The sequence below is a fragment of the Cajanus cajan genome, chromosome 6 (assembly GCF_000230855.2).
Source record: "Cajanus cajan strain Asha chromosome 6, NIPB_CcT2T_4, whole genome shotgun sequence".
Lineage (NCBI taxonomy): Eukaryota > Viridiplantae > Streptophyta > Magnoliopsida > Fabales > Fabaceae > Cajanus > Cajanus cajan.
This window is the reverse complement of record NC_138522.1, coordinates 51,115,478-51,129,467: the sequence shown is the minus strand read 5'-3', so window position 1 is coordinate 51,129,467 and position 13,990 is coordinate 51,115,478. Positions and strand designations below refer to the sequence as shown.

Genomic DNA, 13,990 nt, shown 5'->3' with positions numbered 1-13,990 from the left:
ATTTTTACTAGATTCTTCTTCTTCTTCTTCTTTTGTTGGTTGGCTCTCATGGAAATGAGTAGCTAATCTTTTCCTTTTGGGATTGGATGTAACCTCTTACACCTTAATGTAACTCTTGATTTTCACATATATGTTATGATCTCTTCTACTTATTAGTGATTCATTTTCGTTCTTAATGCCTTTACGTTTTGATCACTCGTATTTGGAGCTTTGATTTAGAACTCAATTGGAAAATGTTTTCTAGATCATGATTTAAAATGAATCACCTAATGGTTTAAGTTGCTAGGAATAGAGCTAAAATCATTAGTCTTTAAAGGATTTTCTTAATGCAGGTTTTCCCTTATTTAAATATGCAAGGAATTGATATTTAAAGGAGAAAACTTAGAATCTCTTTACTAAGGAATTAGTATTGAGTGATTGTAATCCTAGATAATATTGTAGGAGAGGGATTAACATATGTATGCTTATTAAGATTACAAAGAGGTGTAGTAGGTGAAATCCAGTCCCAAGCATCTCATATATGAATTTCTCTAATACTTATTTGAATTTGCATATTTGTCACTTGTTTTAAGTTTTATTAATTTTAACTTTGAGTTTAATGAATTAGATGTTGAACAAGTGTGAATATATAATATGTATTTATTTTGTACTTTTCTAAATTAATTGAGAATCAATCAATCTACCTAGTCCCTGAAGAGACGACCTTACTCATCACTGTTACAAGTTGACTTTGGTACAGTTGCCACGGGATCAACAATCATACAACATGTATCAACGTACAACTTATCAAAATCACTTGTCCTACACCGACAACCTTCACATAAAATGAGCATAAGAAGTTCTACTACTCTTATCATGCTCATTCTTATCTCATATGAAATACAAGAAGATTTTCTACAACTTTCATGAAAAACTCAGGTTCTAATTCTCTCATATACCATGTTAAAAATTGTAAAAATCGCAACAAATTGCCTAAATGCTAATAGCTTGACCTTTGCTCACTAAAAATGTCATAATAGGAGTTCTAAACCTCTTTTTTGGGTGATTCCAATGCTATTGAAAAGATAACATCCAAGATTACAAATTTTATGAAGATACAAAGTCTAATTTGGAAAGCACCAAACTGCTCAGTGCCTCCCAAAGCACTTAGTGCTTTCAAAAGCGCTTAGTCATTTCAAAACAGCTCAGTCCTTTGCCTCATGACATCCCCTTGTCACACGGCCCCAAAAGCGCTCAGTCATTTTCAAACAACTCAACCCTTTGCCTCCAGGGACCCCTTTTGTCACGTGGCCCCCAAAGCTCTCAACACCTCCCAAAGCGCTCAACGCTTTGATGACAGAGAGCAACCTTATTCTTCACCATTTTTTGACCTCCATATCTTAAACTCAAAAAAACTCAACATGCAATGGAAGAAGTAACAGCAATGCACCAAAAATGGTTTAATTCAAGTCCCAAAAATAACATGCAACCATCAAACTCAAGGATTCCAACTTTCCATGCTTTGGAACGGAGTGAAACCAAAAACTTCGAGGTAGAAGAAGAATGACCGGCTCCGCATGAATTCAATGGCTTGATTTGAGGTTTCCACCACCTGAATCACAATCAACACCACTTAGAAGAGAATTAGAAAGAAGAAGAGAAAAAGATCAGAGAAACAAAGCTCATGGACTAGATACCTTCTCTTTAGATTTCTCTCTTTAGTCAAACCTCACATTAATTATATTCAATGTTAATTTTTTTTACACATTGAACATGTGGATTAAAAAGTCTATATTAATTAAAAGACATTAGAAGTTAAAAGTTTTTTAAATACAAAATTTAAGAAAAATATTAATTTAATATAAAAAATAACAAAACATATACCATAAAATTAAAAAATTGTGAGTAAGTATGAATAAAAATTAATAATCATCTTTTTATTTTTAAATCAATTGTCAGCGAAAATAATAAAAGTGATTGATTAAATTTTTTTTAAATGATGAGATAAATATTTTGTATCAATAATATAATTATAAAAAAATTAATATAATCTTATTTTTTAAAATTAAAAATTAAAAATATTATTATTGTAAATTCATTTGACACGGATGATTTGATGTTTTTAAATAATGTAATAACATAGCAAATTAATTTCTATGACATGTGTAGTAAAAGTATTTTAGAGTATAAAGAACTCTTATTTATTTTTCTGAACCCTAAGTCCCTAACAAGTAACGAATTAAGATGGCGATACTGATTCCATAGCGACATGATAGGTGAATGAAAGTAGCGAATAGCGACAAAGGTCACACTCTCACTCACACTATCGTCGTTTCTCGTGTATGTAAATGTAAACTTCGTGAAGAAGGAATCACACTATACTTGACCCGTCAACCTGCAACTCTCTCTCTCTCCCTTTATCTTCCGCTTTCTAGTATGTATACAATTTGAACTTTAATTTACCAATTATTTTTCATCCAAGGGTATTGCGAGTGTGGATTAGTTTCATCGTCTGATCAAAACGGTTTCTTGCGGTTAGTGGGTAAGCTTTTGCCATTTAATGAGAGGTTTTTGGTTTTCGTCAGATTGTTGTGTTTTGAATTGTGGGTATTCTAAAATGCTTGGAAATGAGTTCTGCTGATTTTCTATGGGTATTTTAATCGTAGATGTAGGTTTGGACTTTGGAGTCAGAGTGGTTGCCGATAACACGTGAAGTGGTCCTCTGAGCACTGAACTGTTGTTGATTCTGTAAGTTGTTATGGTATTTGTCACCATGATTATGCCTACTTCCTTCCAGGTTTTGGTGGGTGTCCTCCTAGGCTCTTTGTTTGGGATATGGGAGTCACCGTGACCTTAATGCATGAAATTATTGCTGTTATTAATTAATTAACTAAAAGCAAGTTAGCCAATTAAACTGATGCAGCATATCATAATTAATTTCTGTTTTGTTACTTTCCTAATTTCATTCAATATTATCTTGTCTAGTTTCCGTTTTGAAGCTTTTTTTCGTGGTTTCCATTCTTTTTTATCCATGGGAATTGAATTTGTTAAAAGGGATTTACAACACTCACGAACTGCTCAACCAACTTAGGCTCTCTTGGTTTATTTTTTTATTCATTTTACTTGGTGTGAGTTGGATTCACATTGGATCATAAAAAATTACTTGAAATATCAATTAACGTGATTTTAGGTAAATTTTGATGCAACTTTCCGTAGTTTTTGCGTTAAATAGAATTTTTATATCAAGTTTTACTACTAACTTGCTTTTAGAATAAAAACATCCGAACATAAATCATGTCACTTTAAAAATCAAACTCGTGCAAAATCAATAAACGCTCACCCAGACACACACTTGAAACCTCTGATTAGTAATTGTTTTGCAATAATCTGAATAATATTTCTCTTATTTATCATCAAATTCTTTTTGATTTGTGTGAAATTGTTTCATTCTTCCTCAGCACCATAAACTGATATGCGGGAAATTTGTTCTCATATTATAGTCAAGCCATGGGTTGCCTGTTCACGGTGCAATTTGTTTCTGTATGGTTGGTTTTTTTAGTGCATATATTTAAGAGTAAGGAAAGAATGTAGAAGGGGCGGGGTATGATATATGGTCACAGCCTCTGAAGAAGATTTTCCTAGATAGAAATTCTTTGAAGAAAAAAAAAAACCCACTCTGTGGAAATGCTCTCATAATTTACTGGGTATATAAAAATCCTGTTTAGAGTTCGAATCCATTTCTCTACTTTCCTGTGTCACTCCCTGTATCTTTCTTCTTTCTGTACTCGTTAGTTTTGCTATTTTTGATATCTGATTTGTTGAGTTATCTTTAAATATATTTTTGCAACCAACAAGTTTTCTAGAGCTGATGATACTGTGATCTAGCCTTCTCTTAATGCTCCTAAGTCCCCCTCTCTGAATCATCCTTAGATGAGTATTTTTGGCTAATATTGAAGGCTTCCCTTTCCCAAACTGTTTTTTTTTGTTCTCAAATATTGATTTATGCTAGCAATTTCAATAGGTTAATCTTCTTGCAAATTTGTGTGGTTTAGAATTTACAGACTATTGAGAACATGGACTTAGAAGGTAGTGTAAAGGATTCAGTGGTTACTCAGATTAGCATCGGTGGATTTGATAGTGAGATCAAAGCTAGTGATCTTGTGAAGTACTTGGAGACTAAAATTGGAATGGTAGACAGGTGTCGATTGAAGACTTCTTGTACCCCTCCGGAGTCTTATCCGGAATTTAATATAATTGATACTGCACAGATTAAAAAATCGGATGACTATAAGAAGGTGGAGCCTCACGCCTTTGTGCATTTTGCATCTCATGCATCTGTGACTGCATCCCTGAATGCTTCAGGTTGTTGTGATCTATTTTTGAATAATAAACCCTTGAAGGTTAGCTGTGGGCCCGAAAATCCATACTTCCTGAACCAAAGGAGGAGAACTACAATTCCTTTTAAGATGTCTGATGTACTTGTTGAAATTGGGACTTTGGTTAGCCCAGGGGAATTTTTTGTTGCTTGGAGAGGACCTGATAAAGGAGTAAAATTTCTAGTGGATCCATTTGATGGCATGTGCAGGCTTTGTTTCAGTAGAGATACTGCATTCTTATTCAAAGGAGTAGAAAAAAAAGTAGTGATAAAGTGTGATTTTCAGGTGGGGTTCCTGGTTAGAGACATTAATGAGATTAGGAGATACAATGATACATCGTATCTTGTTGTTTTATTACACCTAGCTTCTTCACCTCTGGTTTGGTACAGAACTGCCGATGATGACATTGTAGAGTTAGTACCATTTGATTTGCTGGATGATGATGATCCTTGGATTAGGACCACTGATTTTACACCTAGCGGGGCCATTGGTCGATGCTCTTTTTATAAAATTTCAATCCCGCCTCGTCATGGTGCAAAACTGATGAAGGCCATGCTTTATCTGAAAGGTCAACGAGTGCAAGTGCAAGATCTTCCACTTAAACAGACACTTAGGACAGTGAATGAACCTAATTTTGGGGTGCCCATGTCAGATGCGTTCTTCTACATAGAATTTCAGGAGGGCATTCCTTTTGACATAATGTTTTTAGTCAATGCTATTGTACATAAAGGCATATTCAATCAGCACAGGTTGTTGGATAGGTTTTTTGAGTTGCTGAGAAATCAACCAAGGGAGCTCAATGTGGCTGCCCTAAAGCATTTATGTTCTTACAAGCGTCCAGTATTTGATGCAACTAAGAGGTTAAAAACAGTCCAAGAATGGTTGCTCAGAAATCCAAAACTTTATCAGAGCTCTAAACAGTTGGATGATATTGTTGAGGTTAGAAGATTGGTTATTACTCCTTCAAAAGCTTATTGTATACCCCCAGAAGTTGAATTGTCCAACAGGGTTCTGAGAAAATTCAAAGAAGTTTCAGATTGTTTCTTGAGAGTTGCCTTTATGGATGAAGGCATGCAGACAATGAATATGAATGCTCTTAACTATTATGTTGCTCCTATAGTGAAGGAAATCACATCAAACTCTTTTCCACAGAAGACAAAAATATATAAAAGGGTGAAGACTATCTTGGAAGAGGGATTTCACTTTTGTGGCCGAAAATATTCATTTTTAGCCTTTTCATCCAATCAACTTAGGGATCGTTCTGCTTGGTTTTTTGCCGAAGACAAGAACATAAGATGTGATGATATACGAAATTGGATGGGCAAGTTTAATCAGAGGAATGTTGCAAAATGTGCTGCTAGGATGGGACAATGCTTCTCATCTACTTATGCAACTGTTGAAGTTGGTGCTGTTGAAGTTAACTCTATGTTACCTGACGTTGAGAGGAATAATTATGTTTTCTCTGATGGTATTGGTATTATCACTCCTGATCTAGCCAGGGAAGTTGCAGAAAAATTGAAATTGGACAATGTACCCTCTGCTTACCAGATCAGATATGCCGGTTGTAAAGGGGTTGTAGCCTCTTGGCCTGCTAAAGGGGATGGTGTCAAGCTTTCTTTGAGGCCTAGTATGAACAAGTTTCAATCTACTCATACTATCTTAGAGATCTGTGCTTGGACCAGGTTTCAGCCCGGTTTTCTTAACAGGCAGATTATAACATTGCTTTCAGCATTAGAAGTGCCCGATGACATATTTTGGCAAATGCAGGAAGCAATGCTTTTGAAGTTAAATCAAATGCTTGTGGATGCAGATATCGCTTTTGATGTTCTCACCAAATCATGTGCTGACCATGGAAATGCTGCAGCAATAATGTTAAGTTGTGGCTTCAGTCCCCAAACAGAACCTCATCTTAGAGGTATGTTAATTTCTACACGTGCTGCACAGCTTTGGGGACTTAGAGAAAAGTCCAGGATTTTTGTATCATCTGGGCGATGGTTGATGGGTGTCTTAGATGAGTTTGGCGTGCTTGAACAAGGGCAGTGCTTTGTTCAAGTGTCAACTCCTTCTCTTGAAAATTGTTTCTCAAAGCATGGTTCAAGGTTTTTAGAGACAAAGAACCTGCATGTAGTTAAAGGTTTTGTGGTTATAGCCAAAAATCCTTGTCTTCATCCGGGAGATGTAAGAATTTTGGAGGCAGTTGATGCCCCCAATTTACATCATTTATATGACTGTCTTGTTTTCCCTCAAAAGGGTGACAGACCCCATACAAATGAAGCTTCTGGAAGTGACCTTGACGGGGATCTATATTTTGTCACATGGGATGAAAATCTTATACCACCAAGTAAGAGGAGCTGGATACCTATGGAGTACGCCCCTCAAGAAAGCAAACTTCAAACTCGTCAAGTCACTACCCGGGTATGTGCTTTTTGAATGTCATTCTGTAGGTTCCTTAGTTAACTAGCTGTATGCTTTGTGTTATACATGGAATATTAAAACAATATCGTTGTTTTTCACATGACTTATTCATAGTGCCATGCATTTGATTAGTTATTCAAATGATATATTCACTACAGGGACTTGCCTGTAGTGATAACATTTCATATTGGGAAATATTTCATTTGATTGGGAAATATTACGAGTGTGTTCTCTTGCGTAGTTTACATGCTCTGTGTATTGTCCTCTAATTTGTCTTATTATAGATATGGTGTGATTTTTGTTGTTGACTATGTATTGTGAAAATGAGTCAGCAATTTAAAGTTGTTTCTGTCTTCCACACTGCAGGACATCATAGAATTTTTTGTCAGAAACATGGTAAATGAAAATTTGGGTGCAATCTGCAATGCACATGTGGTACATGCTGATTCCAGTGACTATGGTGCCTTGGATGAGAAATGCATACTCTTGGCTGAGCTAGCGGCCACTGCTGTTGATTTTCCAAAGACCGGTAAGCTTGTTACCATGCCTTTTCATCTGAAACCAAAACTGTACCCTGATTTCATGGGGAAAGAGCAGCATCAATCTTACAAGTCAAAGAAAATACTGGGTAAACTTTACCGGCGTATCAAAGATGCTTATGATAAAGATATTGATGCAGCCGATTTGAACTTTGTGACTGGTGATATACCATATGATAAAGATCTCGAGATTCCAGGATCTGCTGATTTTATTGCTGATGCATGGGATAAAAAATGTTCGTATGATGGCCAGTTAAGTGGGCTACTTGGTCAATATAAAGTAAAAAGAGAAGAAGAAGTAGTTACTGGACAGATCTGGTCCATGCCAAAATACAATAGTAGGAAACAAGGGGAGCTTAAGGAGAGGCTGAAGCACTCATACAGTGCCCTGAAAAAAGAATTTAGGTACGCATTTGAGAAATTGAATTCAGATGTTGGAGAATTAAGTGAGGATGAAAAACATTTGTTGTATGAACAGAAAGCTTCGGCCTGGTATCAGGTGACATATCATCCCAAATGGGTGAAAAAATCCCTTGATCTGCAAGATAACTCCCCAGAAAACCAAGGGGCTAATGGTTTGGGAAGTATGGTGATGTTGAGTTTTCCTTGGATTGCAGTTGATTACCTAGCTCGCACAAAGATAAGGCATCAGCGTCAGAGATGTGGGAATTTTGATTCAACTAAGCCAGTTGATTTACTGGCAAAGTTTCTGTCTGAAAGGTTATAATTCTTGAGTTTCCTCTTGGCGACAAGGCCTCTCTGCCATTCTCATATGTTAACGGTGAACTTGTGTTGTATATCCCTCGTAAACTGCTTTACTTTTTTTCTTGTAATTATGTTTGTTCCCAAGTCACGAATCGCTTTTACTCTCGAGTTTTTCATACTGTAATTGACAGAATGTTTTACTGGTCTTTTGTTGTGGATGTGGTTATAGACTTATTATTAAATTATGGATTCTGAGCTTTTTAAATGTTCTCCAAACAATGGTGAAACTATTATTGAGATCTGTGTGTAACATTCATACATATTTTAAGCAATTGTGAAATTATTGAAATCTCTTCGGGTTTTGCAAGATATATTGCCCTGACTCAGCCCCGTTTGATACGGGTGTGAAGGTTGATTAAGTGTTAAAATCTATAAGTAGGTAGGTATATAAATTGTATAAATTATACATTAACTATCTATATGCTCAAAATGAATTAAAATATGTATTTTTTTAACTATAAATAATTTTTTTTAGCATGTGTTTTTCTAGTCTACGTTTATTTTATTTTTATCATAAATTATTTTTCTTGGTTAATAATACTTGTAGTTTTGCCCATAATTGGGGTTACTTAATTTTCTTATTTCCTAAAAAAAAAAAGGTAATTAAGTGGTATATTATTTGTATATATTTAATCCATCTCCTAATAGTTTATGCATTTTGTTATCATTTGAATTAATCCATTCCTCTAATTGACAAAAAATTATAAATGGATTATTTTTTTTTTTGACTTTCACTAGAGATTAGGAATAGATGAACTTTCTATAAGACTTGTCTTAGGTCCAATTTTTATCTCTAAGTATATGATAACAATATTGATTATACATGTATGATTTAGTACTTAGAATTTGCTTCTATTACTCTTCAATAATACTATAATATATGTTATTTTTATGGAAAAAAAAATGGGTGAGAAAACTTCTAACAATATTGGGTATATAAGTTGAATTTTATAAATTTGATTTTTAAGTGCTAATCTTCTATTAATTTATTAAACCATTGGTTGAATGATAGTATGAGGTGTGTTGGAATATCCACATATAATGTGACTAATGAATATTAGATATCATAGGATGAGTGTACTTGATCGATCTAAGCTATAGTTGAATGAAATCATAATGGAGAAAATTATTACAACCCTTTGTAAAAAGGTGTGACTATTCATGAAAAGATGACTTCAATAGATCCGATTTTTCCGTGAACTAAGTTGAACCATTGTGATTCATCATGAAAGGGTAGACACCATCTTCACTCTCGCTATGAACATGTCTTACACACATAAATGATAAACAATACGCTTTAATGATCGTTATACTTACCCGTTAAAGCAGAAAAAGAAAGACAGGAAGAATTTATCTCATAATTAGAATTATTTTCGGAACATTCAAAAATAGTCAAATGGATTGCAAGAATATTCAAGAAGAATTGAGAGAATAATAATGGCTTTAAGAGATAAGTAGCATGAACATTATTTTATTGTTTATTTAATTTGATGTCTTAATTCATGTAATTATGATTCTAACTAATTGTTCATGATGGAAGAACTAAATAATTATGATATGTGATAAATTTTAATTAACGGGAGAATTTTAATTTATATTATATTTTTCATTTACTTTTTCATAAAAATATTTGTTTGAAAATTTCCCTAACTAAGTAAATTAATATATAAATCTAAATTAATATCTAGAAGAAAGCTGTGTGAAAATTTGTCAGATAAACAGTAATTATAATATTAACAATGAAATTGATCTTTGGTAAGCTAGGAAATTCCCGTGATAAAGACAAAAATGAATAATTTAATTTGTTGAACCGGAATCCTCAACCATAAAATAATAAAAAGAAAAAGATGGCTTATGGCTTGTACCGTGTGGTTTAGAATTTTGGTTGTGGCAAAAAAGGTTGTGTAATTAATAAAATATTTTTACATTGAATTTTTAAGAATTGTATGGTTTGAGATTTTTTTTTTTATATTTTTTTTTATTTTCAACTTTAAGCCTGAAACATAAATAAAAGATAGTTTGTAGTTAGTGCCATGTGGTTTTTAAATTTTCTGGCAAAGGAAAAAAGGTTGGTTGTCATTAATACAACATTTTTACATTGAAAATTTAAGGACTGTTTGATTTGAAAAATACTTATTTTTATATTTACTTATAAAAGTGACACGTTATTTTTATTCAATTTTTTTTTTGTTTTTAAAAGTATGCATAGGAAAAAGAAAAAAATGATTTTTTTTACAATTTTCTATTGATTTTTTCTACACAAATTTTATAAAATAAAAAATAGATTAAAAATAAGTGACATTTTATAATTAAAGAAATAAAATATAAAATGAGTTAATCATCTATACACTACTAGTGTAAAGTTTTTTTACACTGACAACCTATTATATCTTTTAATTGTGCAATGTCATTATAAACACATTTACTTTTAATAGTGACATGGTACAATTAAAAGATATAATTGGTTGTCAGTGTAAAAAAAATTTATACCGACAATGTATAAGTGATTAACTCATAAAATATCTAAAATCTTTAGGCCTTAAAGAAGGTTTTTGATTCGGCTCAAGAATAGAATAACAAATTAGTTGAGAATGATGCCAATTTGAAGTTGTTTGGATAAATTTTCTCATAAGAACAAAATAAAAAAAATCTTAATATAAAAGACAAAATTAATTTATATATAAATTAATTTAGAAAAAAGTCTCACATATTAATTTTTAAAAATAAATTTTAATTTATGTATAAGTTCATTTTATCTTATAAAAATATTATTTTATTTTTTCTCTATTTTTTTAGAAAATTTTATTTAAACACGTTGTTTATCAAATCATCCAATAACAGATATATTATATTGATTACAAATTCAAGGTTATTACCCTATCTTTTGTCCCTTTTGTGTCCAGATTTGCAAAAACCTTTTAAGGAATGTGAAATGATAGTAGACATGTTCTTACCGAGAATTGGATATACTCTAATTTGTTTTTGATTTGCTTCTCGTTCAGGCCTTTGTATATTGATATTCTTTGAATGTATGCAACAGATGCTCCGTTCTAAGGTCTTCCATGCGAGTTTGGATACCTAAACAAGAAACTCCGAAGATTAAGTTAGTTCCTCTCTTTTCCAATATGGTATATGCAAGAGTACCTTGTCCTAGCAGTAACTGTCTTTTGGTAACTATTTTCTACGTGATTTCCTGTGTGGCTATAGATTGAATTAAGTTACTTCATAGATTGGCTATTCGCTCTTCTATTTTTTTTATAGATAAACTATTTTGACCTTATGATTGACTAACTCCAGATTAGCAAGTTGACTTTTATAAGACGGAGGATCCAACCTCATCAGTTGACGAGTTCAACCTCAAAGATCGGCAAGTCCAACTTCGTAGATTGACAAATATACAAGCCAATCCAACCTCATAGATTAGCTAGTGTACAAGACACTCAAAAGACAAAATTTGACCATGAAAGTCAATCAACAAATTCGTTATTTTAGAAATGCAAATCATAGATTCGAAAGTTATCTTTCTTTGACAGATCATAAACATCAGAAAAGCTAATTAGTAACACGTGAATGTTTTTAATAGTGTTAATTTTTTTTTTGACAAACACAATTAAGCCATTTCATTAGAAATAAACTGAGCAATACATGAGGGGATAAAAGTAAAAAAACAGGAACAAACAAAAAATCTTGACTCTCTAGGTAAAGTATGAGTGACAAGATTAGCTTGTCTCCTAATGAACTTTGTTGTTAAGTTCGACTGGTTGGAAAGAAACAAACAACATCTATGAATGATAGAATCATATTTTGAGTGTATTGGGGGAAATTGTGGTACGTTGTAAGTCATCTATATAATTTGTTTGCAATATGATTCTATGATGACTTGGGGGAGGTTTTGAGATACTATCCATTTCATGGCTTTCGACATAGCCAAAGCTTCTGCTTCTCTTGCAATAGGGAACCCATACTGCCATCCTGTACATGTTTTGGCTACAACAAAGGCTCCTTTATCATCTCTAATGCACATTCCGTAGCCATAACTCTTAGAGGTAGTGAAAAGTGCTGTGTCAACGTTGCATGTTACTGTTCTTGCCCTAGGATTTTGCCAGCACATTGTATGCCTTACTGAATTTGATATAGGAGTTGATTTGGTGTGATGCTACAACCATTCATTTAATTAGAGTTGTTATAGCAGTTGAAAGTGCAATATGAGATAGTGAGATACGTGTGTTCCATACCTGATCATTTCTTCTTCTCCAAATACACCATAATACTAGTACTACCTCTATGAATGATGAATTGTTGAAAGTGTTAGTTTTTAATAACTTAATTACAAGTTTTCAAAAGAATTTAATTTTGATGTTATAATGTTAAAAGATTTGACTATCAATTAATTAAAGATCTATATATGATTTTTAAAGTAATTGCTATTAAAATTACTATTTTTATCATACACAATGATCTATAATTAGATACAATATAAAATATTTTTACACTCAGTCTTTTCCAATTAAATTAATTTAAAAAATAAAATGACTTTATTAAAAAAATTAAGTAGAGGGACTTAATTAAAAGTTTTGTGAAATTATAGTACGGGGATGCTGGAGTTGCGGATAATCTCAAAGCGGAGCTATTATAGCTATCCTACATGGTATGAAGTTGGCGTGGAGAGCTAACTTTCGCAATATACACTAGTGCAAAAATTGGATTTAAAATTGGAGTTTTAAGATCGGTTATAAGGTAACCGATCTTAAAAGTGACGCGGTGACAATTTTGTAAATAATATGAACACTTTTAAGATTGGTTAAAATTTAATCGATTTTAAAAGTACTTTTAAGATCGGTTATTTTATGACCGATTTTAAAAGTGCTACTTTTAAAATCGGTTATTTCAGAACCAATTTTGTATGTAGTATACAAAATCGGTTCTTAAATAACCGATTTTAAAAGTACCGTCAGAAATTCTTTATATTTCCCTCCATTCTCATCCTCTTTAATCTTTCCCTTCATTCCTTTTTTCTAAAGTCTCCAATAAGGTAAATTTCGTTGTCGTTTTCGTTTTTGTTTTCTCATGCTCTTCTTGTGTCTCTTTTCGTTTTCTCATGCTCTTCTCTTGTATCTATTTTCGTTGTAGGTTCATTTTGGATAAATTTCAAATCTTTAACGGCCTGTTCTATAAGGAGAACGACCCGTTCTACTAGGAGAATGACCCGTTCTTCAGGGAGCACGGCTCGTACTGCAAAGAGAACGGGTCGTTCTGATGTCCATTGTGGATTGGTTAAACTTATGCCAAATTATGTTAGAACAACCCATTCCACACTATCTTTTTAGGCCTTTTTAACAACCTGGAACGGCCCATTCCAGTTTTGGAACGACCCGTTCCAGTTTAATTTTTTTCGGAGCCAGGATTTTTAAAATTGGTTATAAAACAATTGATCTTAAAAGTTAACTTTTAAAATTAGTTATTTAACCTATTTTAAAAGTCTAACTTTTAAAATCGGTTACAGAACTGATTTTAAAAATTAAAAATAACTGATTTTAAAAGCCTTTTTTTCACTAGTGATACTTTGTGTTTCTGATTCGTTACTGATAGTCAATTTGGTGTTGGGACCATTGGATGTGTTTCATAAATATGCTCCTATCATTGCTCACATTAAGGAGTTACTACAACAATCTTAGATTGTTTGTGTTTGCCATTCTCTTCGAGAAGGAAATTAAAGTACATATTTTTTGTCAAAACTAGGACCAAATTGTGATTTTGACCTAGTAGTTTTGGATACTATGCCTGAGAGTTTACACCCGTTTGTGATGACGGATGCGGCTGGAACGGTGTTCTGTAGGATGTAATCTTCCTTTTCTCTTTTTTGTTTTCTTAACTTTGGCTTACAAAAAAAAATTAAGATTATTAATCATGTATTGA

General features: G+C 32.8%; 1 protein-coding gene across 1 annotated transcript; it reads left to right on the top strand.

Annotated features, from left to right (window-relative positions):
* The first annotated feature begins 2,203 nt into the window (after positions 1-2,203).
* RDR6 (RNA-dependent RNA polymerase 6) lies at positions 2,204-8,311 on the top strand. Its single transcript, XM_083077510.1, has 4 exons — positions 2,204-2,521; positions 2,646-2,727; positions 4,032-6,770; positions 7,137-8,311. Exons 3-4 carry the CDS (start codon positions 4,053-4,055, stop codon positions 8,034-8,036), a joined length of 3,618 nt encoding a protein of 1,205 aa, XP_082933636.1. The 5' UTR covers positions 2,204-2,521; positions 2,646-2,727; positions 4,032-4,052; the 3' UTR covers positions 8,037-8,311.
* The last annotated feature ends 5,679 nt before the right edge of the window (positions 8,312-13,990 follow it).

What these genes read in the sequence shown, in the direction of transcription:
- RDR6 (XM_083077510.1), top strand. Translation starts at nt 4,053, where the DNA reads ATGGACTTAGAAGGTAGTGTAAAGGATTCAGTGGTTACTCAGATTAGC. An exon ending in CTCGTCAAGTCACTACCCGG is followed by an intron (nt 6,771 to 7,136) that starts GTATGTGCTTTT and finishes TCCACACTGCAG; the next exon opens with GACATCATAGAATTTTTTGT.